The following is a 27,987-nucleotide window of genomic DNA, read 5'->3' on the forward strand; positions in this document are numbered from 1 at the left end:
ATTACATTGCTGATGGCTCTAGGGCTTCTGTCCTGAGGAGGACATCCAGTGTGGGGACAGGTAGATGGGGGAAGCTGGGCAGCCCCTGCCAGCTTACACACTCCTGGCCAGCCAGTCTTCTGTGCACCCAGCACTGCTGGCCATTGAGGCTGAGGGTCCTCTCTGCAGCCAGCAGCCAGCCCTGCTGTTCCCAGCAGAGATCACAGAAATGCAGTGGCCGGTGCTGTCCTTTGGGTCTTCCCTGCCCTTTTTAGGGAGCCACTGGGGAGCCCAGGTGCCTGGCTGCCTCCTGACTGCTTCCCTGCTGACCTCTGCCTCTTCTCTCCGCAGGGAGCTCAATGGCAACAACATCACACGGATCAACAAGAATGACTTTGCTGGGCTGAAGCAGCTCCGCGTCCTGTGAGTTCCGAGCAAGAGGCCAGCTGCCCCGGCCTTGGCGGGTGCCGTGCTCAGCTTATGACCCCTCCTGGGGCTGGTAGAGATAATGCTGAGCCCTTTGGTGGGCATCTGCTGGTGGGGCTGGAGGGCATCTGTGTTGAGCTGAGCATGGTGGGCTTCCAGCTGGGAGGGTGTGCGGAGAGAGAGGCCAGGTTTTGTTGAGGGGATGGTGGGCACAAGGTGGCCCTGGGTCCCAAGGAGCACTGGGGACCCCACCAGTGAGACTGGTGGCTGGGGACCACATTTCTGGAAAGTCAACCCCTTCTCTCCACAGGCAGCTGATGGAAAACCAGATCAGCACGGTGGAGCGTGGGGCGTTCGATGACATGAAGGAGCTGGAGCGGCTGTGAGTGTCCAGGCGTGGAGGCGGGTCTGTGAGGGGCCGTGGGATTTAGCTGCAGAGAGCAGCCTTTCCTTTTTGCCTTAAACCATAATATATCAGAGCCACCTGACTTCAAAGAGCTTCTCTGCTGCGTGGTGGCAGTATTTTACAGTGTGGGAAGCAAACCTGTTCCTATAGATCTTAAAGTCCTTTCTGATGCTTTGGAGGTGAGGGACAGGTAAAACACAAATCACTCTCACTGTTATCAGTTGTGTCCTGTGTGTTAGCAAGGGAGCCATAAGTTCCAGTCCAGTACTCAGTAAAATAGCTCAGCAGTTTAAAAATCCTGAGCTACTCAAGCAGATATGAGGAGCTGAGCGAGCAGCAGGTTAACAGCGCAGTTAAGTAGCAATCAGCAGTTAACAGCTTGGAGTCCTGTCTGCATGTAATTACAATATTGTGAGTAAGTCTATTAATGCCCCGTTGGTCGCCCTTGCCTGGGAGCGCTGTGAGCAGACCAGTGGTGTCCTCACCGAGTGGGATGCTCAGCTCTAATGGCTGTTCTGAATGAGCCAAAGCACCCCAGCTGTGCCCAGAGCTGCCAGCTGGGTGCAGGGAAGGTGATGGTTTTGCCCCTGAAACCCTGACCCTTTCCTCTTTCCCTGCAGACGGCTGAACCGCAACCAGCTGCACACCCTGCCCGAGCTCCTCTTCCAGAACAACCAGGCACTGTCACGGCTGTAAGTACCCGCTGTGCCAGCAGGGCTCCCCTGCTCGGCCGTGGTGCAGGTTCATTTGCAGAGCTGCTCAGGGCTGCCATGGGGTTTGGAGGGGCACTGATGTCCTGGGAGGGTGCTGCTTCTGGGGGGTTGTGCTGGTGATTACTGGTGTCTTGTCCCAGTGAGCACCTAGCACGTGTCAGGGGAATGCACCCCGAGCATGCAGCATGGCAGCGAATTGGCTTTGCCTTGCAGAAGACCTGAGGCCGGCGCTGTTAAAGACTGTGCTGAAGGTCCTTGCAGCGCATGGGGATGTGGAAGGAGGTGCTGGCAGTTTGGGCTGGCGTGGCCGAGCTGGGCTGTGCCTGCATGGTGCCAGTTGCAGACGTGCTACAAGCCCTGCAGCCTCCTCTCTGGGTACGGAAGGCTCTGTAGCGGGGTGCCCTTGGTCATGAAGGGAGGGTGAAAGAGGATGTCCCTAAGGGGGTTGCATCCTGCCCAGAGACCTCTGTGGGGCATAGAGATCCCCACGGCCCTGCTCAAGAGCTGCCTTTCTGCTGGTGTCTGGAGCAGCCTGGGGAAGGAGGGGGAGGCCCTGCCTGGGGCAAATCCAGCCCCCTGTGCCTGCTGCCCCATCCCTGCCCCCATCCCTGCCTGCCCCCATCCCTGCCTGCCCCTCTGCACCTGCAGAAACTCCCCCAGGGACTGTCTGTTGTGCAGGCCCCAGCTCTGCAGACCCCTCTGCTCTTCCTCCCTCTGTGCAGCAGCAGGCTGCCTGGGGAGGGATGCTGGGGTTTTGGTACATATTCTTTTTTCTGTATTGGCTTTCCCTTGCCTGGGGCTGCTTTGCTTGGGCAGTGGTGCCGTTGGCAGTGCCAGCATTGTTCAAACTGCAGGAAATCCTCTTAACAAAGCATTTACTGGCTTTCAGCTATGTCAGGCACCACAAACATTGGGAAGGGGGCTGTGAGGAGGAGAGGGTGTGTGCCAAACTGGGGCTGGGTGCTCCCCGTCTCTCAGAGAAGATGCTTGCGCCCTGTGGCTGATTTGCCATGTGTAGGAGCAGGGTTGTTGTGGCCAGGACACGAGCTCTCTGTTTACTGCACCTTGTATCTCCATTTCTCAGCTGTGAAATGAAGATGCCAGGTCCCTGCTGGGGCAGGGTAGGAGTGGATGAAACAACTGAATGGGCTGAGACATTGCCAGGGGAGGCACGGCCATCTCTGGGGCCAGGCAGCCCTGCCCATGCAGGCAGGCTGCGGCTGAGCCGTTTTGCTCAGCGGTGATGCCAGTGTCTTCCGCCAGTGCCAGGGAGTCGGTCCTGGAGTCCAGCCGGAGGCGGTGTAATGAAGGGTTAAAACGCTGTGTGGGTTGCCAGCGTGGGATGTGTGAAACGGTGGACCTGTGCCAAAGATGGGCCTAGGTAATGGCAGCTGATAGCACAGGCGTTCAATTAATTATCAAATGGCATTTGTTGAGCTCAGCTGTGCTGTATCGTGGTGCCAGCAAGGGCCCATCCTCCTCCAGTCACCCATTGCATAACAAAAACATGGTTGAGATAATTATTTTACAGACATTAATGTTTCCTTTTTAATATTCCCTAGATTTTAATACCAGGCTCTTTCAAAAAGCAAACCCCAACGATTCACTGGGGAGATGCAGAAGGACAGGCTCCCAGGCAGGCTGTGCAGTGTGCCCGGCCACGGCTCCTGGGCTCACGAGGAGCCGGGGCCGTGCCACGGGGCTGTACGTGCCCTTGAACAATGTGCACGGGGCTGTACACGCTGCCACAAGTGAGGAGGGGTGTGCAAGACAGATGCTCCTTGCAGTCACGTCATGTACAGGTGCATTTCAGCTTCTGCCTGTTGCTTAACTGTTTCAAACTTCTTCCTGCTCGCCCTGCCTTGAAGCTGTTTTCTGACCAGCTCTGCTGTGACAACCGCTGCCTGGACACCAGCACCCGGAGATTTTCTTGTGCAATATGGGGTTTTGTGAGTGGGCTCAGATTTTTGCAGCCCCTCAGCTATAGGCAGTGGCATGTCTTGGGGAGCTTTGATGCATGCTTGGAGCAGAGGGTCCCTGTGACATGCTGCAGGATCGGGGAGCGGGATGCACTGAGCCACCTGCTGTCTCTCTCTGCAGCATGTTACCCACGCGCTGCCTGCATTAGTGAGGGCAGGGGTGCAGTGCTAGGGTCTGCCCGAGGAGCACATCAGGAGCTGCTGCCCTGGAAAAGCCTCGGGTGCTGCGTTTGGGCAGCAAAGCCCCGTGCGCCGGAGGACCTGCTGTTTCCTCTCCTTGCAGCTGCCCATTGCTGAGATGTCCCAGGATGGTTTGGGGGGGTTGGGGGGGACAGCAGAGCACAGGGTGCCCAGGGCAGAGCTTGTCTAGACACACTGTCATGCTGGCTTAGCAGGAGGTGGGATCTGCACCGTTGCTAGTCTGGCCAGGGTGGGAGGTCATAAGGATGCTCTTAAATTGCTGCAAACCTGGCTCAGGCTACAGGAATATGGGTTGGTGGGGAGCAGGTTTAAGCTAAATTGAAATCAGCTTCTGTTGAACTGAAATCAGAGCCTCTCTGCCAGGCTTATTTAGCTGCTGAAATGGATCTGGGGTAACCCTGTGGCTCGGTGCCCCCTCCCTGCCCTGGAGGCAGGCTGGGATCCGTGCTGGTCAGGATGGGGTGGGAAGAGAGGGCTCTTGCTGGCACCATGCTTTTGCACATCCTGGTCTCCAGACCATTTCCAGCAAGCAGTGCCTGTGCAGGCTTTCCCATGCCCTGCCTGCTGTGGCTACACACAGCATGCTCCTCAAGCTCCCAGGGTACCTGCTAGGTCCTTATGTCCTCGCACCTTGATACTAGGAGGTCTTGAATTAGCAGAAATAGGCTGAATTAGTTGGGCTGAGATCTGTTTAGCTGGGAAATGAGGCTGCCAGGTCTGCCAGGTGGGTGGCAGCTGAAGCAGATAGCCAGGGGTGGATGCTGGATGCAGGAACCAGTGGGGGTTGCTTTCTAAGGGTACCTGGGTGCTGGGCTGGATGGTCCAGCCTCTTCTAGCCTTAGCCTTGGTGCATCTTCAGCAACATATCAGTAACACAGCAGCAGGTTAAGGCAAGTGTGTTGACTGTGAGGTATGTGATACCCATAGAGCAGTTTTCCACTGTACCTCAAGCCTCATGGAAATATCTCACAAGCACAGAGAGGAGGACCTTGGGCTCGGGTCGGGATGAAGAGCTGTTTGTCCTCCTCCCGAGTCTGAGTCAAAGCCTAATCTACGTCAGTTGTGCTCTGTGGTCTCCCAGCCTGGCTTGAGCTGCAATTAGTTACTTGGAGCTGGGCTATAAAGAGCATTTGTTCATTGGGATAATGGAATGGGTTTGAGTTAAACCTGATCCGTCGGGGCTTAAATAAACTGGGGAATGGCAGGAAAGGGCCAGTGGAAAGCAAATCTCAAATGAGGGCACGGGGAGGTGAGACGCCTGGAGAGGAATGTTCTCCCCTTGGTGTTTGGGATTATTGAGCTGACGCCTGCCCAGAGCCTGTCTTGGTCTGAGATGGTGGGGCAGAGGGGCTGTGCCAGCACCTCGGCAGCGGGGCTGGGAGGCAGGAGGACTCTCCGCATGGCCTCCCTTATTTATATCCACTGTAACGAGCAGATAACTCATTAAGCAGTCCTGGTGGCTGGAAATGGTGCTGATCTGAGGTTTCACTGGAGAGCACCTGACCCCAGCGGCCCCATCTCAAACTGGGTTTAATTAAACTGTCAGCACTGGATGGAAGAACAAAGCGTCGTGGGTGTGGGGGAGTCAGTGTCCCCCCCCCAGCTTGCTGGGGAAGAGCAGGTCTCCTGCGAGGTGGAGAGCTGATAAAAAATGGATCTTTCTCTCCATCGAGGAAAATTACCCATGCAAGAAGGTGACCTCTGATATTGCACTGCCCAGTGTGGGTCCCCGGTGTCCCACAGCCATGCACATCTTGGCTCAGCACTGGTGCCAGCAGACCTCACTTCAGCATCAATCCTGAGCCAGCAGGGCCCCCGCCCTTGGATTCCCTTGGGAGGGGGGACCAAAGCCCTTGAGTTTCTCTCTGCTCCCTTGGGAGGGATGGGGGAAGGATGGGAGAGGAGTTTTGTAGCCCTGACTCCCTTCTCTTCCCACCTCCCCCCTGATGGAGGGAAGGTTTTAACCTCCTCCTGAAGTTGTTTCTAAGCCCCTTTGGGGGTCCTGGGTGGGGGATATGAGGAGGCTGGGATGGCCATAGCAGCAGGGTGAGAACAGAAACACTGCTGGCACATCGTCAGGGAGGCAAAGACGTGGGCTGTCGAAATGTGCTAAAGGCAGCCAGGATGGCTATAAATAAACAGTTTTCTCCAAGGGAAGCTGAGCTGGTGTGAGGGAAGAGAGGATCAGTGGGTGCTCAGCCACGGGGAGCTCTGGGGAGATGCTCACACAGGGGAGGAGCAATCTGGGCTGGATGTACCCCCCGGGAGCAGCTGCCCAGAGGTTTCCCTCACTGAAAGCTGCAGCAGCCGCTCCACGCTCAGCAGAGTAGGAGCTGAGAGAGGGTGAACAGAGAGTGGGTGAAAAAGGTCTTGTCTCCATAAGGAGGAAGATCTAGGACACGGGCTGTGGCCTGTTGGTTCCTGTCGGACCCATGCCAGCAAAAATGGTGGAGGAGACGGTGCGGTGTCTGAGCTGGCAGCCAAGCCCAGGGGGAAGGGCCGTCGGTGCTGCCCTCCCATCTGTAAGGGCAGGGGCTCCCTGGAAAGAGCGTTAACATCTCAATCAGGACCAGTGGCTTTCTGAGCTGGTGACATGTGAAATGCTGTAAGAGCTGTGGGGATTGTCACTCTCTTATGAGACTCTCCTCCTGTGGCCGGAGCCTGCAGAGGAGTAGTAATGTCGAGACAGACACTGGCGCTGATCCAAACCCCTCTGGACCAGGGGTATTTAAAGATCTGGGTGATGAGGGAGTTTTGAGCTGAGTTGCAGAGCACTGCAGCTGGGTGTGCTGCCCAGGCAGGAGAGGTTACGTTCCAGTGAGCTCTGGGGCAGGTTCCTCGCACCATCCCTGCATCTGGCCAAACCAACCCTAATTTGCCTTTAGAAAAGCAGGCAGAGGAGAACGGAGCAGTGCTAAATAACATGAGAAAATGCAAATGACGTCCTTCAAGGAGAGGACCACATCCATGCGGGAGGAAGCTGTGAGCTGAGTAGTAGCAAAACAGGGTGACAAGTGAAAAAGGAGCTGTCGGAGAAAAGAATAACAAAACAGGCCCCGCTCGGATGGGGCCGGCTGTGCGTGGGAGGTGTTGCCTGCGAGACTGTACCAGTGACCGTTCCTCTTGGCACTGCACCGGGAAAACCCCCAGATAGGAAAGGGAGAGGAGATGGAGAAACGTCGGTACAAAAACTGCGTGCTTGGTGGTGGCTGGGTAGAGGAGTGATCCTGCACCTCCGCAGCGGTGGCTGTGCCGGCGCCAGATGGGAGGTGCGGGGGTGATGCTCACCAGGGGATGTGGGTGCCGCAGCTCTGCTCCCCTCGCAGCCGGGGGGACTCACCTGCCTGAACCCTAGTTTCGATCTGGCAGAGGATTTTTAGTGCCTGCCTGTGCGTTGGTTCCCTGGAAATCGTGCTGCAGTGGTGGGCTGGCTCTGGCTGCATGCCGGCTCTCCTGTGCCAGACAGCTGCCCCGTCTTCCCATGGCCGCTCCTGTTGGGGCTTTGGCTGATGTTCGCTACCTCCAGTGAGGTTTTGTGTTCGTTCTGCAGCCAGCGAGGTCGGTGCGCACCTGGTACCTGCAGCTGCTGTGTGGGAAGGAGCCTATGGGCACAGCGTTGTGTTTTCATCTTTCCATGCTGGAGCATGGTCGCTTCGGCTCCCCGGGTGCGTGCTCCTTTGCTGCTTTGCTCTTTGCATAGATGTGTACGTGCTGCTTCTTGGTGTCTCTGCACGGAGGTCTGCGGTCCAAGAGCAAGGTGCCAAGGTCGGGAGCAGAGAGCAGCCCCCCTGGAGCAAACCTCCCCTTCCCCAGCATCCATCCCCTGTTTCTGTGCCAGCTGCCCCCTCTAGCAGCATCCTCCTCCCCTCATCAGGCGAGGGCCAAGTGTCCCCGCTGTCACCATGCCCACGTTTCGACTCCGGGTGCCCTACCCCCTTGCACTCCGTGACAAAGCCCCTTCTGTTGGGGACAGAGTGGGGCTGGGGGCACCAGGCTGGGATGCGTCCCCCCGAATACCAATCAGGAGGGGGAGAATGTTTACACCACTGGCTGGGGGCTGCTGCGGGGTCTTTATGCTGCAAGACACCCCCCACCACCACCACCACCAGCTGGGGGGATGGGGAGGGGGAAGGGAGGCCTCGCTGCAGCCCCCGAGAACAAAGAGTCAGTGTGGCTCGTGACAGCTCTAAGGAGACGCAGGGAAACAAATGTGCCACTAATAGGTGGGGAGGTTACCTAGGAAAAGATGCTGCCAGGCGGGCGGGCAGCCAGCCCTCTCCCCGGCAGGCTGGCAGGCGGCGAGGGGCTGGGGCTGGCACTCCCAGCCTCGGGGAGGGCTTGGGGGGCTGCAGTAGGGCCAAGCCAAGGCAGGTTTGTGGTCCATGGCTGGCAGAGCATGCCCTCATGCTGCTGTCCTCATGGGGACAGCGCCTTTATGGGCACAGTCAGAGTATCTCTGTGTTTTTGTGCGGGGTGTTGTGCTGCTCGCTGCCTGCTTGCTCTCCCCTTCCTCCATCGTTAACGTGTCACAGACCTCAGCTTTTTTTTGGGGGGGGGCCCAAAAAGACTCCCTGGAGGATCCTGAGAACAGCCAAGCCTCAAAGCCTCACGAATTAAACAATTGTTTAAGACCTTTTTATATTTAAGCACTTCCATAAGCTTTCTGGGACCTGATTCATGGTGTGCAGGGGCACAGGAGTGCCAGAGTGAAGGTCACGGCTGTGCCCTGACCTGCTGCTGAGCAGCCTCCCCCTTTGCTTCCCACCAGCCTTGGCGCCCTCCCACCAGGGAGGTGGTGCAGACCCTGCATGGGGGTGCCCCGGCCCCCATCTCTGTTCCGCTACATTATCCTGCCGGCAAGCCGGGGCTTCCAGGAGCGGGCATTGCCAGCCGGCTGCCTGGAGATAATCTGCCCCCTCCCTCCACGCACCCTGTTGTGCTCCTGACCCATGGCTGGCTCTGGCTTTCTGGGTCTTGAGCTGCTTCCAGGGTTTCCCTGGCAATGCGTCAGGTTGAGCCCCGCTCCCAAGGCTCCCTCCTCAAGACACTGACTCCACCGGGCGCACCCTCGGTCTTGCTTTGGGTGCGGGCTTGGATTTGGCTTTCTTAACGTTGTTAAAGCAAAGGGGTCTGGGTCTGTAGTGAGGTACAGCTTCCAGCCCCCTACCCCTTTTGGCAAAGTGCCCCTTCCACGTGCCATCGCCCCATGTGGGTCATCCCAGACCACCTCTCTGGTGATTCCTACCATGCTGGCAAACGAGAGTTTGCAACCTACAGGAGAAAATGATGGAAAATCAAGTCTTCTTAATGCTGGGCAGCAGTGCTAATTACACAGCTCTTAAAACACATGGGAATTATTTATTCCCTACCCGCCTTGCAGCTCATTGCCTGCCTTGTGCCCCATTCACCCCTCAGCCACCCTTGGTCCCCTGAAAGAGTTAAATGAGCACTTGGAGGAGCTGGTCCCTTTGTCTGTACATTTTGGGAGCAGAATAAAAGCATTTCCTTCCTCCTGTTTTCACAGCTCAGACAGTAGAAAGGTTCAAAGTAATTTTAAAAAATCGTGAGCAGAATTAGCCTTTGGTAATTTGACTTCCAGGATGTCAAATTCCTCCAGGATGTGGAAGAAAAAAGTTTTATGTGGTGATTTTAGGGTAAGCTATAACTTCATACCCTGCATATGTATCCCACAGACGTGTTAATGTGCAGAACCAGATAATTAACCTGCATTTGCCTGGTTGATTCTCCCGCGGGTGGGTGCCGGACCCCTTTGTCTCTCCTGCTGGGACTGCCATGAAAACAAGCTGTCAGCAGTTTCCAGCACTGCTTCCGACAGCTGCCTATAAGGGTCCCTGTGCTGTGTCCCTTCTCTGCTGCTCCGGAGGGGCCCGTGATGCCATCAGCGTCAGTGCCGGAGCATGCAGCCTGCAGCCCTGACACCAGCAGCTTGGCTCGCTGGGCACCAGCACTGGCTTCTTGCCCAAGCAGGCTGCGTGGGGCACCAGGATTCTTTACCCACATTTTTCTCATGCTAAAGTGCCGTAAAGACCAAACAGATGAGTGTGATTGGGGAGGATGTCCCTTCTCACACCCAGGGGGTTTCCTGGTGTGGCAGGCTTGTAGGTGTTGCCAAGGGGAAGCTGTGCCCAGCCCGCTGGGATGGGCTGGGAGCATGCTGGTTTGGAGAGCCCGTGTCCCTGTGCGTGCCAGTCGACATCCGGACACAAGCACAGGGCAGCTGCCTGCACAAAGAAACCTGGCCGGCAGCGTGTTGGGGTGGATTTGGGGAGGGAATAATTTCCCAGATTCTCATCTGTGTTAAATTAATTATCATCCCAGGCTTATCCTCACTTAACTAGCAAGGCGCAGACGTCTGTGGTTGGGACCCCCACTGCCCTGCCAGAGCTAAGCAGCATATGGATGAGGGGGTCTTACCGGCTGCCTCCCCCAGCCCCTCCATGGTTCTTGCACCCCGTTTTGTCCCCAGAGGCTTCGGTCCCCATTTGTGTTTATATTTTCCTTCAGGACAGGAAAAGCTGGATTAATTTTTACTGCTCCCAAGGGAGCTGTTGGCAACCAGACATCTCGCTGTCTTGTTTTCTGTAAACTGTGAGGCAGAAAACTGCAGGGATGGTTTAAAATGGTTTCCTCAACCCCCCTTTTCCCTGTCTGGCCCTCACCACCACTCCAGTGGGGGATGGCGTTTCGGACAGAGCTGCTTGGAGAGATATACAGTTGCTCACATTTTCCAGGCCCTGGGGCTGAAGGAGAGAGGTTTCTCTGGGAGGTGCAGGTGGGAAGGGCTTGACCAACCTCTTGAGTGTTTGGGAAATTATAATTTTGGGATCTTACGGAGGAGGAGTGAGGGGCATTAGCCCTGTTGCACAGACAGAGTATGAAATGTAGAAAGCATAGGAAAAGCTCCCATAAAGTGCCTTTCACCCTGGAGCTGGGAAGCCCTCCATCCTCAGACTCCTCCCATGGCAGAACTGGGAAGAGGACCCAGGAGTCCTGGCCCTGCATCCCCCCGCCTTCCCATCCCCAGTACGGTGCTCAAAGGGGCTTTTGTCCGGCTCCGAACCCCACAGGTGGGTGGGCGCCTCATCCCCCCCACCCCCGCTTTACCCCTGGGCTGGGATGCCTTTTCCCAGGGGCTGTCGTTGTCCCGTTGCTACGCGACGCGGGCTTGCAGGTCACCTCGGCAACGGGAGCCTGGGGATGCGGGTTGGGGGTCGACCCCATCATGGGACACTTTTGGGATGTTTGCCTGGGGGCTTGCCGCGTGTTTTGCCGGGCAAGCATGGTGGAAATACAAAATCAGTGCACGCCGTGCTGGTGCGCGCATAGCACGGGGTGTAGGGTCAGGGTGCAGGTACCTGGCATCAGGGTTTCACCCCAGGGGTGCTCCATTGCAGCTCCTCTCCACTGCACAGCCAGGCTGTTACTGCCCAGCAATTGCTGCCGGTGCTATTAATTACTCATCATAAGGATGAAGCTGGGACAGCGTAGTGGGGGAGGGATGTGTGCTCGTGGGGCAAACGGGAACAAGCAAGCAAGGAGCAAGCAGGGGAGCTGGCTGCATTCCCAGGACTTGGTGGTGTTTCCAGCTTTTGCTGTCCAACCGGAGGCATTTCCACCTCCAGGCGTTGCTGTCCCGCTCTGGCTCACTTATTCTCTTCCCCACGGGCACAGCGTGTTGCTCATTCCTGCATCCTACGATTTCACAGCATCCCCACAGCCGGGTGTTAATGAGATTAGACCCAAGCTTTAAGATGTCTCTCTCTATCCTTTGCCATCCAATTACACAGCCCGCATGGTATCTGATTGCCTGCGAGAGGGGAGGACTGGGGCTGGCTGGGATGGGAGGATGCAGCTGGTCTTTCTGGGTATCAGCCCTGCCGTGCTGAGTGGTTTTCTTTCTTTTCTTTCTTTTTTTCTTTTTACTCCCCCCTTGGCTTTGAGCTGCTTCGTTTGGCTTTTTCATCACTTCTCGACGTGGCGGCTGGGCAGAATTTGTTTAAATTAACTGCTTGAATGGCAGCGTTTGTGTGTGTTGGTAGGGGGGAGCTCAGACAGCACCAGAATGGATGAGGGGGATTAAAGGTGCCTAATGGGCTCCAGATGGGCATCCTGGACCGGGGAACACCCCCGCAACCCTAACACCAGCCAGGGGCCACCAGGCAAGGAACTTGGGGCTGGGAGCTGGGATGCTATAGCAGGCGGCTGCCTGGCTCTCCCACAGCATGGTGGCTGCTTCAAGCATGTGCCTGTGGGACCGGAGTGCCCTGAGGCTCCCCGGGGTGCTGGCTGCTTCTGTGCCGCCCGGCCATGCCTGAGGTGAGCAGGCGGGTGCACTGCAGGAGGCACCTTCCCTGGCTGGCCCGGAGCATGGGGTGCAGCAGGCTCTGCTCCCGCCGCTGCAGGCTCTGGGGACAACCACTGCGTGCAAGTCTGGCTTTCGAAGGTGCCTCAGCTCCGTCGTTAGCTGACATTGCAAAACAGCCTGCCACAGCAGCACCACTGGAGTGGCAGTTTCTGCTCAGCAGTCTTGGATGCAAAGCAGGGAATAATACTATTTAGTCTCTGATGCCCTCCCCCTGGGCTCTAGGGTACCTCGGGGCACTCGCTCAGTCTGATGTCCCCACCGCTGCAGACATCAGCATTATTTTTCTTATTTATGGATGGAAAACTGAGGAGCCGAGACAGGAGCCTGCATGGCCCTGCCAGTTGCATTTCCCAGACCTGTAGGGACTAGAGACACGGTGACAGCCCTCCCCAGCTCTCCAAGGGCTGTGCCTCCCACTGATGGACAGATTTCTCCTCCAGACACGGTATGTGGTGCCAGGGCTGCATGTTCGCAGCCTGTCTGGTGGCAGCGCGTAGTTGGAAGCATGTCAGTTCCAAGCAAGATGGAGCATGCAGGAGCAAAGGGCTGCTAGGGAGCGGTGTCACTGGCAGGACTGGAGGGTTGCGGGCAGGGTCATTGCTTTTGAATTTTATTAATGGCTGAGAGCAGGAGCGGGACATAAGCTGCAAGCCAGCCAGCTGCTGGGAATATCACTTGTGCTGTAGAACGGCTCATCATTTTGTGGGGGATTTAAGCTTCTTAGAGGAACAGGCTGCAGAAGAGGCCATCAGGTTTAACGGGAGTGAGCACTGAGTGGTACCTTTTGCTACTGAAAGCTGGAAAAGCCCCATTCTCCGCAGGAACAAGGCCACTCACCCTGCAGTGGCTTTTTATGAAGGCAGTGGTTTGCTCCAGTGTGTCTGGCTGCATCCAAGCAGATTGCTGAGCCGGGGGATGAGGCAAGGCACAGGAGGAGAGACCCATGGCAGCGCTCCGGATCCAGAAGGCTGTAGCAGAAGGTGGAGGGTCAGGCAGGGTGGCAGGAGCGCACGCAGGGCGGTTGGGAAGCACTGGCTGGTCTCCCTCACCTACTGACCCTCAGCCAACACTCCATCTGCCAGCCCTCGCGGCCCACCCTTGGCCCCACGTTCCCCCCTGGCTCTCGTTTCCTTCCACAAATACTGAGAAAATAAATAGTGTGGCTGAAAGGGGACATCCCTGCATCCCTCTGCACACACTGCCTCCTCAGGGAGCTGTGCAGGTGGTGACCTCGCATTCCTCAGCCCCGGGGTTAAGGGTTAACCAGAGAGAAAGCAAATATTGGCTTCTCTGGGGGCCACCCCAGCCCATGCCTGTGGCCAGGGCTGCCTCTTGCCTGAGGAAAGGGGCTCCTGGGGCAGGTAGGTGTCCATCCCTGGCAGGGGTGGTTGTACAAGCCTGGCTCTTTGCCCAGGTAGCGTGAGGTCCCCACCGTGGTCTGAGCCCACTCCTTGGGGCAGGAGGTGCCCTGGCATGGGGGGGACAGGCAAAGCCACATAGGTGATGAGCTGGGGGGCCGACTGTGCCGGGCCCTGGCTGCAGTGGGCTGGGGGTATGGCTGGTGTGCTGCCAGAGCTGCCTATCACTGCGTCTGCACTCGGGTGCGCTTCTGTGCTTTGGGGAGTTGAAGGCATGCAGCTGGAAAGGACTCATGGCTGGCCCACCAGCAGCTCGTGCGTGCAGTGCCTGTGGTGTGAGCCCGGCACTGCCAGCTCCTGCTGCCTGCCCCTCTCGGCTGGGCTCCTCCCATCCTCCTTCTGCCATGTACATGGTTCTGTGGCCCAGCAGTTGCTCTACAAAGCGTGGGACCCACGTTGATGCCAGGAGCCTTTGCAAGTCCGCTGCTTCCCAGGGCAGGATCTGGCCTCAGCAGGGTCCAGCAAAGCGTATCTTCCCTCTTCCCCATCCTTCTTTACTCCCTCCATCTCACTCTTGTCTCTTAGCAACTGCCCCTGGCCAGGACACGGGCTGTTCGGGGAGGGGTGCGACACTTGCCATGCATCAGTCACTTTGCTACCTCGAGAGTGACAGCGAGTGATGTCATTAACCCCCGCAGCACTGGTTGGGCCGAGGCATGGCAAACGATGATAGAGCATCCCGCGACGCCTCCACCCGGGCAGCAGCCAGCTGCTCTGCCTCCGGCTTGACACCGATACCCGCTACAATAATGATACGGGCGGCAATCAGGGAGGAATTAAAGGATAATTAATGCCAATCCACATGGAAAATTGCTCTCGTCAAACAAACCTGATATCATTTTTTTTGATGAGCTGACAAATTGGGTTGATAAGTAGCGACTGTGCTGACATGATATACCGAGACTTCGGCAAGTCATTTTACTCTTGCCTGGAGTATATTGTGATGAAAACATTAATATTCTGTAAAAATCAGTGTAGCGTTTCTGACAATGTGCTTCAGTAGTAGACTTCCTTGGAGAATTGCAGTGGTCACATTTCTGGCAGGGTGCAGAAGGGCTCTGATGATGATGAACTGATGTTCACCATCTCTGCAGAGCTGCAGTGGTACTGGGATCTTCAGTGGCAATACTGACTTTTGCCAGCCTCCCTCTGAGTCTCCTGGCCTCTTCTTGCCTCCACCTTCAGCCCTGCACCAGCCGAGGGTGTGCGGTGAGCTGGGTGGTGTAGGTGATGTAGCTGGGGAGAAAGCCACCTGCACCGTGAATGGAGCTTCGTGTTTGGAAGGAAACATGAACCGATAGGTGAAAGGAGCAGGGCTGGTTCTGTCAGTGGGATACCGGTCTGGCGGGATGCTCTGCCTGAAACACCTGCACTGGAAAATATCCTCATGCAAGGTCACGCAGCTGGGGAAAAAAATAATGTAGGTCACAGCTACAAGATGGGGAACAGCATCTGGGGACGCAGTTACACTGAAAACGACTTAGCAGCCGTCACGGCTTTGGGATGTGGGCTTCCAGCACTGCAGCTTGGGGAGTGATGGATGAGCAGAGCTGTTCCGGGTACCAGGGGCTGGGGGGGTGTTGCTGTTTTGGGGGGCAGTGGGAGGCCTCTGCTGAGCATCGTTGCTGCTTTGGGGTGCACAGGTTAGAGAGATGTTGGGAAATTAGAAAGTGCCAGAGAGGAAATGCAGGATAATTGGAGGTCTGGAAAACCTGCCTTCCAGTGAAAAGAATTAAAAAGCTCAGCCTATTTAGTGTATGCAAGAGGAGGTTAGGAGGGGATTTTATCACCATCTCTGCATACCTGCACGGGGAGAAGCCTGATTGTAGGCACCTCATTAATTCTGTGGAAAAAAGAAAAGAAAAAGAGAAAAAGTATAAAAATAATTCAATAGCTGGAGGATGAAACCAGACAAATGCAGATTAGAAATAAATTTGGCTTTTTAGCCACAGAGAGCAGTTAACCATTGAACACTCAGCTGGGAAGACATGGATTGGATGTCATTGAAAGTTGAAAAGGAGAGCATACTTATTCCCTGATGGTGAAAGTGGGAAGGGACAGGGTTGGAGCAAGAATCCCAGGGAGGGCTCTGTGTCTGGGCCGGGTGCACGGAGGCATCCCAGTGATAAAGTGTCCCCTTCTGGGTGATGGGTGGCATCCCATCCGCTCTCCCTCTCTGGTCACTGGGGACATCAACCCAGCACCTCCATCCCAGGCCAGGACCCTAATTGCTTGCAAAGCCCCTGTGCATCCCTGCTCTGTGAGGCTGGTTGAGCAAAGCTGGCTGTGGAGGCTCTTGTCCATCTGGGACGATGCAAGGGGACGTGTGAGCGGGCACATCTGCTGGTGGGGACAGGGCTGCTGCAGCCGGGGGCTGCTGTGGGGGGCTCCCAGGCTGCTACTGCTGCTCTCAGCTGGGCTGGGAGAGATCCTCTGGTGCTGGTCTTCCCACGCTCTCCCCAGGGGATGCTCAGCTGCAGCCTTCCCGACCCCTGTGCTGCAGTCCTGTCTGAGCATCTTAGGCAGATCATATTTTACTAGTGCGGTAAAAGGGAAAGATGGCTTTGCTTTAATTTTATGAGCTACAAAGTCCCTTGCCTGGTTAGGTGTTGGCTGAGCTTTGCAAGAGTTCACAGGGCAAATTGCGGCTGTGGTTGAAGATGTTGTCTCTCCCCTATGCTGCTCCCTTGCCCATCACAACTGCTCTTCCTCCAGTGCTCCCACCTCCACAGTGCTGGGCAGGATCTGCTCCGCTGCTGTTCCCATCCCTTTGTAGAGACATGCCAGCAGCGACCGTGACAGCAAGGCCAAACGGAGCGCTCCCAGGTTGTCCAGCTGTGGGGTTTTCCTGGCTGCTGGTCCCTGAAATTGTGCCTGGGACAGTGAGAAGGCAAAAGCTGGCTATAGCTGGGGACATGGCTCTGGGAGAGTCCCACCCTGTCTGCACGTTTGGGAGCAATGTGTGCAGAGTGGTGGGATGTTGCAGGGAGCCATCGGTGCCCCCCACGAGCAGGGCGGTGTGTGCAAATGCCCGTGTGCCCTTGCAGCCTGCCGACCCCTGATCCCCGGGTTGTAGGAATGTCTTTACATGCTCTGGGAATCTTTGTGCTCCTGTCCTTGCAGCCTGCCACTGCCGGGCCTGGGTTTTGTGCTTTTGCTTCTCTTTTTTTTTCCTTTTTTTCCAGCCTCTTTCACAAAGACACCTATTCTCCCCCTGCGCCCCAGGGATTTACACAGAAAGCTCACCCTCAACACAGCAAAAGAAAGGCGCGGGTGCCCGGGAGAGGAAGCTCACACAAAATGCGGTGTGTGGCTCTTTGTGTCCCCTTTGTAATTCCTCAGCACAATGAACTGCCCCGGCCACCCACCAGCCCTGGGGTACCCCCAGGTGCCCTATCCCCCATGCCCCCCGATGTGGTTGTGGGCAGAGCTGGGGATGCTCCTCGCTGGGCGGTGGGGAGCACAGCCTTTGTGCTCGGGAGAGGGGAAATTTGGGCAGGATGGAGATCACTATGTTCCCGCAGCAGCAAAAAGCGTCCTCACATCCCCACTGGCCCCTGGGCAGAGTGCTGGGGGGGTCCCTCCGGCAGAGCCCTTCCATCAGCCCTGCTCTGACGGCTTTTAACATGCTAATGACCCTCTCAAGGGCAGGAGCAGCTCCGTGTAAAACCCATGTTCAGCCCTCGGTCATGGACATTTGCTCGGAGACAGTGTTAAATATTTATCTTCCCCCCCCCCCCCCCGCCACCCCGACTCCGCAGGCATTAACAATAGCGATTGGCAACCAGCCCCTTCCCCCTCACGGGGAACATGTGGCTCCCGGACCATGACAGCGAACGTTATCGTTTGTACCTGTGAATTATTGATAAAGTATAAGATAGTTCTTGCAGTGAAAAAATAATGAGGGGGAGAGGCTGGTTGCAGCCTGGTGGGGCGGGTGCTGCTTCAAACCCTCTTCTCTCGGGGCAAAATGGGAGGTGGGACCCCATTCCTGCTGGGCTCCATCCACCAGCTGACCATGCTGGCCCCTCGCAGCGTGCAGCCGGCACTGGGCTGCCTTTGTGCATGGCGGCTTCTCTCTCTGCATGGGTCTGGCTGGCGCCTGTCCCCTCCTGGCTGCCCACTGCCTTCCCCAGGGAAGGTGGGCAGCTGCCCGACTTCCCCAGCCCCACGCTGCCTGCAGCCTCCTGCGAGCTGGGGATGCTCGCTCAGGCAGCTGCCTGCAGGTCACGAGGTGAGTGGGGATGTCCCAGCTCTGCGGGTCGGCTGCCCACCCTGCGGTGCCTTGGCGGGGAAGGGGCAGGTATAGCTTGGCCCCGCAGATGCTGTGGCTCCAGTGAGCAGATGGGGTTTAGCCTGGGAGAGCCTTTCAGCTGGCAGGGATGGGGGGCTTGAGAGGCCTGCAGGGGCTGGAGGAGGGAGAGGTCCTTGGCTTTATGGCCACCAATGTATGCTGTCCCTGTGCCCTAATCTGTCCCTGGAAAAAGGGTGATGAGGCTGCTGAGTCCCTGGAAAGCAGACGGCAGCCCTGGAACGCGGTCTGTTCCCTGACTTAGGGCTGTCCTTTGGCTGGGAACTGAACTCAGTGCATCCACTTCCTAAGCTATGGAGGTGAGAGCCTGTCCCAGGGAGCCACCGGGTCCACCAGCTCTCTGGTGGGTCTGAGCTTTGACTGCGCTTTGCCAGGCTCTGGGATGCCACATGGGAGGGTGCAGATGGCTCACGGGGATCCTGTTGTCAGTGGCATGGGCAGTCCGATTAAAATCAGGGTGCCTCTTCAAGCCGGTTCAAAGCCCAGCTTTGATGTACTTAGACCCTCAATCCCACTGTTTTGTGAGGAGAGCATTAGCAGGAGAGCCAGGGCATTAGTGTGCGGAGCCTGGCCCAATCTGGGGTTACACATCTGTGTCACTTGGCTGGGTGACGGGACACCAGGGTGCTGCACTCACACCAGGGACAGTGAGGGTCTGGGGGGAGCATAGCTGAGATGAGGCACCCTCCCTTGCACAGAGTCCCCTGTCATGCTCCGGCAGCACCAACCCTGTCCAGGAAGAGGCTGCCCAGACCTGCTGTGCACCTACATCAGGTGTTGCTTTCCCCAAAATGTGGCTGAATCTGGTGTCCTGGACTCCAGGGATGCAGGACGTGCTGTTATTTCTGAAGATGCAGGAATGCCTGGGAGGCAGAGCAGCCCCTGTGCATCCTGCTGCATCCTGGGCCACAGCCAGGGGCCACCTGAGAAGCACTACTCCCCACCTCCTGCCCCATTCGTGGCTCCCAGTAGTGGCCATGGGGCTGGGAGGATTCCCATGAGCCGCCTGCCTCTGTGGCTCCCTCGCTGGGTCTCCTGGGGAAGGTGGAGGTGTGGGGTGCTTGTGAGCACTGCGGGGCAAGGTGGATGTCTCATGCTGTTCCTTGGCATTGGCACTGCTGCGGTTTCTGTCTGGCCTGAGTGGCTTGGATACTGATTTTTAATTGCACACTGCAGTGGACTCCTGGAGGGGCTGTGTCCCCACCTCTGCTGCTCCCCAGGGTGCTGCTTTTCCAGGTGTGCTAGTGTAAGGGTGGATAAAAAAATAACACTACTGGGGCAAAGGCTTGAAAGCGAGAATTAAGGAGTGATTAAGAGAGCATGCATGTGTGCAGCGTGTCTGCGCACTGGTGGATGTGTGGATGTGATGTGGTGAGTGATGGGTTGCAGTACGTGTGCCGCAGCGTGCGTGGGCGCAACGGGAGATGCTCCCAGGCAGTGAGTGCGGCAGCGTGCAGAGAGCCCCTGGTCTGAGGTTCTAGGATGAGGCAGCATTACCCCGAGTACAAGCTGCAGCATGGGAGCTGTAGCAAAGAACAGGCTGAGTACGGCTCTTCGCTCCTGCTGTGGCAGAGCATCCCTGAGCGAGTGATTGATCCTAGATCCTAGCGTTAAAGGGTTTGGGAACGTGAGCCCTCATCTCCCTGCTCACCCTTCCGCTCCCTGACTTGCCTCCAGTTGTGCAGCAAGTGCAGCCCAGGCCACTCAGATATCAACTTTGAAGTGTGAATTTCAAACGCTCCCTCTGCATCATCCCCTCTCCGGTGTCTGATGGGGGACGCGGAGAGCGGCAGGAGCACCAGGCACATGAAACAGCCCTGTTCAAAGCCCAGCACTGTGGCTCCCACTTGCAAGCTGAGTTAAATTTGCAGGCGATTACCAATGGAGTTCCCTGCTTTCGCTCTTGGCCTTTTCCCTTGCAAACCGCCTGCTCTTTGCTTTGCTTTTAGGGGAAGAGCCTGGCACCAGAGCAGATATGAGCTGCATCAGGCTGGGCTCCTGCCTGCAGGTTACAGTGGGGGATGCTGCAGCCCTCCTGTGCCCCATCCCATGGTCCCCACAGCTCCATCTCAGCACTGAATTGGGCTCACACCGAGCTGGCGTTGGGGATCGAGGCACAGAAGCTTTCTGTGGAAGGTGCAAAGCAAGGCAGCAGTGCTTTGGCCTCGTTCAGAGCTGACACATGAGGATGAGACAAAACCCAAGCCTTTTTGTCTCCAGCTGCTTTCGGGCTAGAGGGTTGCAATGGGGATGGCTCATTCCGTGCTGGATCCCAGGCTGCTGCAGGATGCTCGCGTGCTTGGCTGGAGCTGGGGCTGTATATGTGCGGGGAGAATCCAGCCCCACCCCTGTGCGAGGCAGAAGCAAGACGGCACGTGTGAACTCGCCTTCACAAGGCATCAAATCTGCTGCAGTTGGATGGAAATTGGAGCTCCTTTCTTCTGGCACGGAGCAGCTCCCCGCTCCTGCTCCCCCCTCAGAGGGTGGATGGGCTGATAATCTGAGGAAGCTCCTGCTACCCTCCAGGCTGCAGTGCCTGGGATCTCATCTCCAGGCTCACTGACAATTTGCATTAATGTTTACTTAACTTACTGGGAGCCCTCTTACATCCCAACTACCTTTGCTGGGGGCTGACACGGCTCGTGGGGGCGGCGGGACTAGCAGAGTTTCTTTCTGGCTGCCTTCTTTGTGCTCCGGGAATCTCCAACCCTCAGAAAAAAACCAAACCTCTTCGCCAGAAGAATGGGCCCTTCTCCTAATTTACTTGAAAAGGTGTCCCATATTTCTGCCCAGCCAGGACCCTGCATTGTTCCCAGGGAGGATTTCAGTGGGGAAGCTGGCTAATTTGCAGTGTTTTACATATCTAATATGTTGTCAGAAATGCTTTTAAATCCCTATAATATTTAATTAGGAGGCAGCTTTCGGCGTATTAGGCAGGAATGGGGCTGTCTAATGAGTTATGGGCAATTTTATACCTGTGAAGGTAATTAAGTAAAAGCTGGAGGCAAGCTCCCGTGCACGCATCCGCCCCATTTTGGAGCTGCTCTGGGATGCAGTGGGGTTGATGCCGGTTGTCTGGCCTCAGAGCAGTGTGTACCCATCCAGGGCTGCTGCCGGGCTTTCCCCCTCCGTGGGGTGAGGGACAGCCATTTCCCGTGGTGGGGACCATGCCCAGCCCGCTGTCCTGGCTGGAACAGGACATGTCCCACCACGGTCGGGTCTCCAGCCACCTCCTGTGGGGCTCTGACACCTTGGGGCCTGTGACGTGCTTGTCTCCCAAACCTGGTATTTTTAATCTTGCAACTGAGCTGGGATCTGACAAAATATGAATCATCCAAGAGATGCAAGAGCGGGCCGAGTCCCTGGCAGACTGGGATGTATTTTTAGCCCGCACGTGTTGGAATTTGACTGTTTCTTCGGGAAAAAAGAGGTTTTAAGATCTGAGTGCCTAGCTCTGGCCATGCTGGGAGCCCTTCTGCTGGCTCCACGTTGGACTGCTGCCTTAAAAATAAGTTTGTGGCAGCGTGGGAAGGAGGATGAGGGTCAGGCAGTGCTGCACAGCTCCTGCTCGCCTCTCCCCTTGCAGAGGTCCGAGCCCTGCCCTGTGCCCACCACTGGGAGCTCAGGGGTGCTGGAATGGGCACATGTATGTGTCTGGGGGTTGGCCACTCGCCCTTCTGCTGTCCCAAGCCAGCAGCCATGGCTCAGGGTAGGAACACCTGGAGCTGGTCACGGCTGGGGCACTCCCAGGAGCATGGGTGTCCCTGGGGGCACCAGCACCCAAAGCTGCACCTGTATCCTGGCCATGCTGCCATGTTCTTGCACACGTGCCAGTGTTGGATTGCATGTATTCCTCCCTGGGCTGCCCTGAGATGGTTCCCACTGCATTCCGTGGTGGGGTCCCATCCCACGATGGCCCTGCTGTGAGATAGGGCTCCCTGGCCACTCACCTGCCTCTGAGAGGGCTGATATCTGGCTGTGTCAGCGTGGGGGTCTCCCCCTCTGCGGGGTTTGCAGCCAGGACCCCACTGTTCAGGAGATTTCATCCCCCTTTAATCTTGGCAGTTGGAAGCCAGGGAGCCGATAATGATGAAGGAGTGTAAATGTCAGCAGGAAACCAGCTTCAATCAGAACTCTTAAAAATAAACCCACCAGGCCTGCTCTGGCAGGGGTAATCAGCCTCGTCGGCTCCTCTCCCCGGGTCCTAGAGCACGAGCAGCAGCCTCAGGCCACCCAGACTGCTGTGCTGGAGGCTGGCTGCAGCGCTAGCAGACCCGGCCCCAGCCAGCAGCTCCATTGGAGCTGGGAGGAGTGACCCCCTGAGCCGGCTGGGGTGCAGGGTCCTGTCCCCTTTCCCTGGATGCACCCTGGCTCTCCTCTTAGCCTGAATCCCCACTGCAATCCCATCTGGGTTTGAACTAAGTATTAAATGGGAGTGTAGCTAGGGAGAGGGTTGCAGAGGTGGTCTGCTTCTGGCATGTGTTTTTTTCTTAGGGACCCCTGGAGCTGCGTGCTCTGGTGTAGCACGTGTGGTGGCGGTGAGGTACTCAACCTTCATGAAAACACCTGTGACTGTAGCTACCTCCTGGGAAATGCACAGCCTCCCCTTCCCAGCTCAGTCCGGCTGTGGCAGCAGGTGTGAACACGTGTGTAACAGCCCCTGGCTATTCAGGCACATCTGCAGGGCAGAGTCACCCATGGGCTCTTGGGGTCACAGAGCTGGTGTCTCCACCTGAAGTGAGATGCGCTTGGAGCAGAGACAGGAGGTGCATCGTTAACCTCAAAGATAATTAACCTTGGGACAGCTTGCAAAGGCATGTGGGGCTGCTCCATCCCTTGAGCTTTAATACGGAGGCTGAAGCTCTGTGCGAGACCCTCAGGTGCCCACAGGCTCCCTGCTCTGTGCCTTGCGGTTGGGCGCTGCTGCCAGGCTCCCTGCTCCTCCAAGGCTCCATGCATGCGTGGATCCAGGAAAGGCAGGAGGAGCACCCAGACGTGCCTCTGGCAACTCATTTCTGCCTCCCCAAAACAGGGAGGAGCTGTTGATCCCCAGCACAGGCGAGGTCTGTGGGTGGCAGTGTCTTATGTCCGTGGGGGCTGCAGCTGTACTAACTGCCTGCAGGCAGAGGCTTCCCCAGACTCTTGGTGTTGTTTTGTGCCAGGGGCTCTTCCAAGAGCTGCTCCATGGAGGGAAGACCTGTGGGCTGGGGTGCAGCTCCCTGTCCCCTGTGTCAAGGCCATGACTGGGTGCTGCACTCCCAAACCCTCTCAGGAGTGACATTCCTGGGGCAAGGGCAGCCCCAGTTTGGGCCCAGCTTTGTGGCAGGACTTTGCTACCCTGCCAGCAGTTTTTATCCTGGCTTTAATGTGTGAGTGCCATACAGGATAGGTCTCTTTATCTGCCTGTTGGGTTTTTCCTGCTGTGCGCCCCTGCGCTCAGTTCCCATGCTCACGTGCTCTCACAGCCCCACATTTGCTTTGCCCCATTTCCCACCCTCCTTTCCCGTAGGACCCTTCTCCTATCAGGGCTGTTTCCTCCCAGCCCTGTGTAAAATCACAACTCTTTTTCCAGCTGCTGGACTGGATTTGAGATGTCCCACTGGCTCCACCCTAGCTGCCAGTGGGGGCTGATGCTTTTCACCCTGCAATGCATCTCCCACTTTGCATGCCACCGCTGGCTCTGTGGTCGCTCCCAGGAAGCCAGGCTATGAGATGCAACAGCTGCTGGGGCAAGACTTTTGCCTGTCTTAGTGCTAGGGCTGAGTGTGAGGAGCCTGAAGGACATGCCAGGGCATCTTGGCAAGTAACTCCAGCTGGGTCTTGCAAGGTTCAGCATCAGTTTCAGAGCATCCTCCAGGCCAGAGGGAGTTTGCTTTAGCCCTTCTCAAAGCTGGGACCAGGGCTTAGAGTTGCTATCCCAAGATCTGCAAAGCTGAGGAGTAGTGTCGCAGATCCAGAGCATCGCTCCTTGGCTCACTAGCCTGTGCCAGATCTGGGACAGGCTGGAGGCAATTTTCAGCTTGGCTCAGCCTCATTCACACCTCGGAGGAATCCAGGAGGGCCGGCAGGGCTGGCTTCACACTTATTAGCAATTAAAAGCCTCAGAGCCTGGAGTCAATTAGCTCTGAGCTCAGCAGTGCCGCAAACCCAGGGGATGAGCCTGCCAACAAGAGCCACAGCCAGCTCCCCACAGGGCTCAGGGCTGGATTGCTAGAAGAGCTGTTTGCTTTTTCATTTACACCTTGGATTAGTGTTGCTGCATGGAGTTTGGGGTGTCTTCTCGAGCGTGAGCTGCTGGGCAGGGAGCACATGCTGTGTGCTGGAGGGTGCGAGGCTTCCCGGCATGCAGGGCTGGAGCCTGGCACGGCACAGCACTGTCACCCAGCAGGGCCCTCTGTGCATGGGGTTGTGGTGGGGTGAGGGGGGATTGACCTTGTCCTAACCACCATGGGGCTGTGCGGGAGGGTCTCGCTGCAGCACGCTGCTGTCTGCCAGAGGTAGAGATGGAGCAAATCCCCACCACTACCCATCTGCCCTGAGCTCTGGAGCTGCTGGGCTGTGGTTCCTTCATTTTCCAGGCCCTTTGGGATGTGTTAGGTCCGTGAGCACAGGCATGATGCTCTGCCACAGGCATGATGCTCTGCCACAGGCATGATGCTCTGCCACAGGCAGTGGTTGCTCTCTGCAGCAGGAGAGCAGTGGGGTGGTGAGCTGAGGGTGGGTTTGAGGGGAGGCTGGCAAGGCTGTGCAGCCCCGGGGAAAAGGGCTTTGTGCCTTTGATTTGCACCATGTTGGGAACATGCAAATGTGAAGCAGGTAGGTGTGCAAGCTAGAGGGTAGCATGGGTACTGGACAGAAAACATGCTTTGGTGGAGGGTTTTGTAGAGATTTCCTGCTGCTAGATGGTGAGACAGCAGCAAAAACATGAAAGGAAGGAGGAGAGCAAGCTTGCTGAACACCAGGGTGGAGGGGACTTGGAGGTGGTGAGAAGCAGGAGGCCATGCCGCAATGGGGCCACTGGCTGGGTGCAGCTGGGTGCCTCAGCTCTCGGTGGCAGTGGGACATGGAGGCTGTGAGTTGGGCAGGTGTGGTTTAATAGCCGGTGTCCAGCCAGACACTTACTGGAGGGGACGTGCCCTCATCTAGCGGTCAGCATGAGCTGGGGAAGATGTATCAGCCACACAGCAGGTCCCTTTGCAGAGAGCGGCAGGTTTGCTGCTCCCAGGTGTGTGCTGCAGGGCAACCCCTGCCCGTCCGGGCCTCTGCCAGACCATGGGGCGGTGGGCACAGCGGGTGCTGTGGCTCTCGTGAGGCGCTTCAGGATGCTGGGGAGCTGGTGGTGATGCCTTAGCTTCCCGTTGGCTCCCCTTCCTGCAGATAACGAGGTTGCAGGAACAAAGGGGCAGTGTGGGGAGGGGGCGGTGACAGCCACGCAGGGTTTGCGGCTTGTTATTTCACTTGTGTTTCCATAAAAGCTGTTGCTTTTAACTTGTTTCAATCTCTGAAGAGGCTCCAGGGTGGATGGCAGATGCTTTATTCCCCCTCCCTCCCACCCTTCCCTCTTTTCCTTGGCCAGCTCCCCGTGTTCCAGTTGCATCCCCCTTCCCACGGGAGAGTCCCATGGCTCTGGCTTTGCAACACGACCCACGTGGGAGCCGCTCCTTGCTGGAGCTGGACCAGAGCCACCGCGCAGGTGCTGCCCTGAGCAGAGAGCTGCTCAGCAAAGCCCACCTTGTGCGAATGCCTTCCCTGTGCAGATCATCCCGCTCGCAACAGACATTGCATGTCCCCAACTTCCCCCATACCCAAACACAGGGCTGCCTGTGTCATCTGTGGTGTGTGCACCCATGCACCTTGGCGTCCCCGGTGCCCCCCCTCAGCATATGCAGGCACCGTGGTGGCACAGCCGGGTGGTACCAGCTGGTGTCTGTTGCTGGTGCTCTGGTAAGTAGAGAGGCCTGGATCATGGCACGGGTCAACAGCAGTGCACCCTTTGAAGCCGCTGAGATTTATGCATGCCCTGAAATGTTTTGCTAAATCAGCACCACCATGCTGGGGCTGGGACTCTTCTCACTAACTGTTGCCATGAGCATATGTTGCATTTTACACATGGTCTGCTTGGCTGTCCAAGCAACAAACCTCTCCAGCTTTAATGTTTTGGGAAGCATCTGCATCTCCTGGGAGAGAAGGGGCTGGGGCCAGGGCCAGAGCCTGGGGTCAGCTCAGCACTTTGGGAAGCCAGTCCCGGCAGAGGAGTGGTGTGAAGCATTGCTCCCTGGTCTGGCAGCGTTCACCTTTGCCATGTGTACGTGGTGGAACAGGCAGAATTGGTAATTGGGCTTGTGTCACTGAGGTCTGTGGTCTGAGACACTCAGCACAACATGATGATGTCTAGCAGTGTGTTGCCTTGCTCCAGTAAAGGATTGTTTTGCCCTTAGATATATGGGCCTGGCAAGCATGAGCTCTGATCCATCGCTTTAGCTGGTGCTGAGATAACAAGAATATTACTGCAGCAAACTCAGGTGGGGGTGGGGGCAGCTCTCCTAAAGAATTAATTATTTATGGTTGCTTGGACCTTGGTGGACATGACCTACTGTGTCATCCTGCCTGCCAAGAGGTGCTGAGGATTCTGGTCCCTTCAGGAGGACCATCCCACATAGCCCTGCCATGGGTGGTGTGCAAAGAGGCGATGGACATGATGAGTACATGGCCCTTACACAGAAGGGACCCCCAGGGCCAGGCAGCCTGTGCGACTCAGGGCATGGGGACCCTGCAACTTGCAGGTGGGGACATGAGCCCCGCTTTCCAGCTGGGCTGGAGTAGAGGCATGCATGAAAGTGATATAAAAGCCAAACTCCCCATGCCACCCAGGAGCAATGAGCCCTGCACAGTGCAGGAGAGGCCAGCGGTGGCTTTCAGGCTGTTGTGGTGGCTAGAAGGGTGTCTGGACCTCTTCATCTCTAGGGCCCCTGTAGGGACACCCTACCTTTGCACAGTGCTTCACTGTGCCACAGAGGTATCTCTTGTGCTGCATACAGGTTCCTGCCACCATCCTTGTCCCCTCTGGCTGTACCATCCCTGCTCTGTGCACCTTGTCCCGAGTACCCATTAAGGCCTTTTGGGTTGGGAGGCAGTTTCTGTGGCTGCAGGTTGCGGTATCCCCCAGTGCACTGTAGGCTGCAGCACCCGGAGCCAGGAGGATAATGAGCTCTTAATAGTCCAATTATATCCCATCGATTTACTCAGCTCGTAATTGTTGGCGGCTGGGGCTGCCTGACGAAGTGCTCGCTCCGGCTGCCAGCGAGGAGGGCTGTGCCGTGCCACCCAGCCTGGGATGTCCCTCGCAGCAACCAGCTGTTCCCCCTTGAAGACCACAGAAGCAGCGCCCCCCAACTCTCTGTTCCCCGCCCCAGGAGGCTCAGGGACAAGAGTGGGAGGCAGAGACTGGAGTGGGGACCCTGGCACCCCTCGCTGGGCGGGGGGTGCTGACATCGGGCTGACCCCAGGTTGACATCCCCAATGGGGAGCAGAAGGGTTGTACATCTCCACCTCCCACTAAAACAGTCTGACGGGAGAAGTGACTCCTGCTGGGTGACAGTCCCTGCTGGCTGAGCGGCAGCTGAGCCATCGGCTGTGCCTGGCAGCCTGCACCGAGCAGCGTGGTGGCTACCAGAGGTGTGCCCAGCTGGTCTCCTGGCAGCAGAAGCCACCTACAGAGCATCTGCCTGCAGGTGTTCCTCCCTGCAACACAGCATTGCAGATGCATCTCTCTGCTTTTCTTCTATTCATTTTCCCTTTGAGCTGGCTGTGGCTGGGCGTCCCACAGACTAACAACACCTAATTTGGAGGAGTCACCCTCAGCTGTGATTTTAAACCTGCCTTTGTGTTTATGCTGGTCATGCCTTGTTCTGGTGTTGTGAAAAGCAGCAAATCATGTTCCCTTTCCCCCTTGCCGTGCTTCTTTGGACCCTGTTCCATCCCCTCCTGTTTCCCTTTCTGGTCCCTGTCAAGGTGCCATTTCCAGAGACCCCGTGATCTCTTTCCTAAGTGTCAGGGACTCGTGCTGAGCCCACCATGCTGCACCCTGGCTTGTTTGCACCCATGCATCAGGCTCTGCCATCCCACCTTGTCCTGAGGAAACACCGTCAGCCCCGGGGACTGGGGTTG

At 56.9% G+C, this 27,987-nt stretch overlaps 1 protein-coding gene across 1 annotated transcript in view; it reads left to right on the forward strand.

Annotated features, from left to right (window-relative positions):
• The window catches only part of SLIT1 (slit guidance ligand 1), a 67,692-nt gene that overhangs the window by 12,485 nt on the left and 27,220 nt on the right, over positions 1-27,987 (forward strand). The window contains exons 2-4 of the mRNA XM_064463970.1: positions 331-402; positions 716-787; positions 1,432-1,503. Of these exons, the coding sequence (XP_064320040.1) occupies positions 331-402; positions 716-787; positions 1,432-1,503 (216 nt within the window). The remainder of the gene's footprint in view (positions 1-330; positions 403-715; positions 788-1,431; positions 1,504-27,987) is intronic.

This window comes from Phalacrocorax carbo, chromosome 12, assembly GCF_963921805.1.
Source record: "Phalacrocorax carbo chromosome 12, bPhaCar2.1, whole genome shotgun sequence".
Taxonomy (NCBI): domain Eukaryota; kingdom Metazoa; phylum Chordata; class Aves; order Suliformes; family Phalacrocoracidae; genus Phalacrocorax; species Phalacrocorax carbo.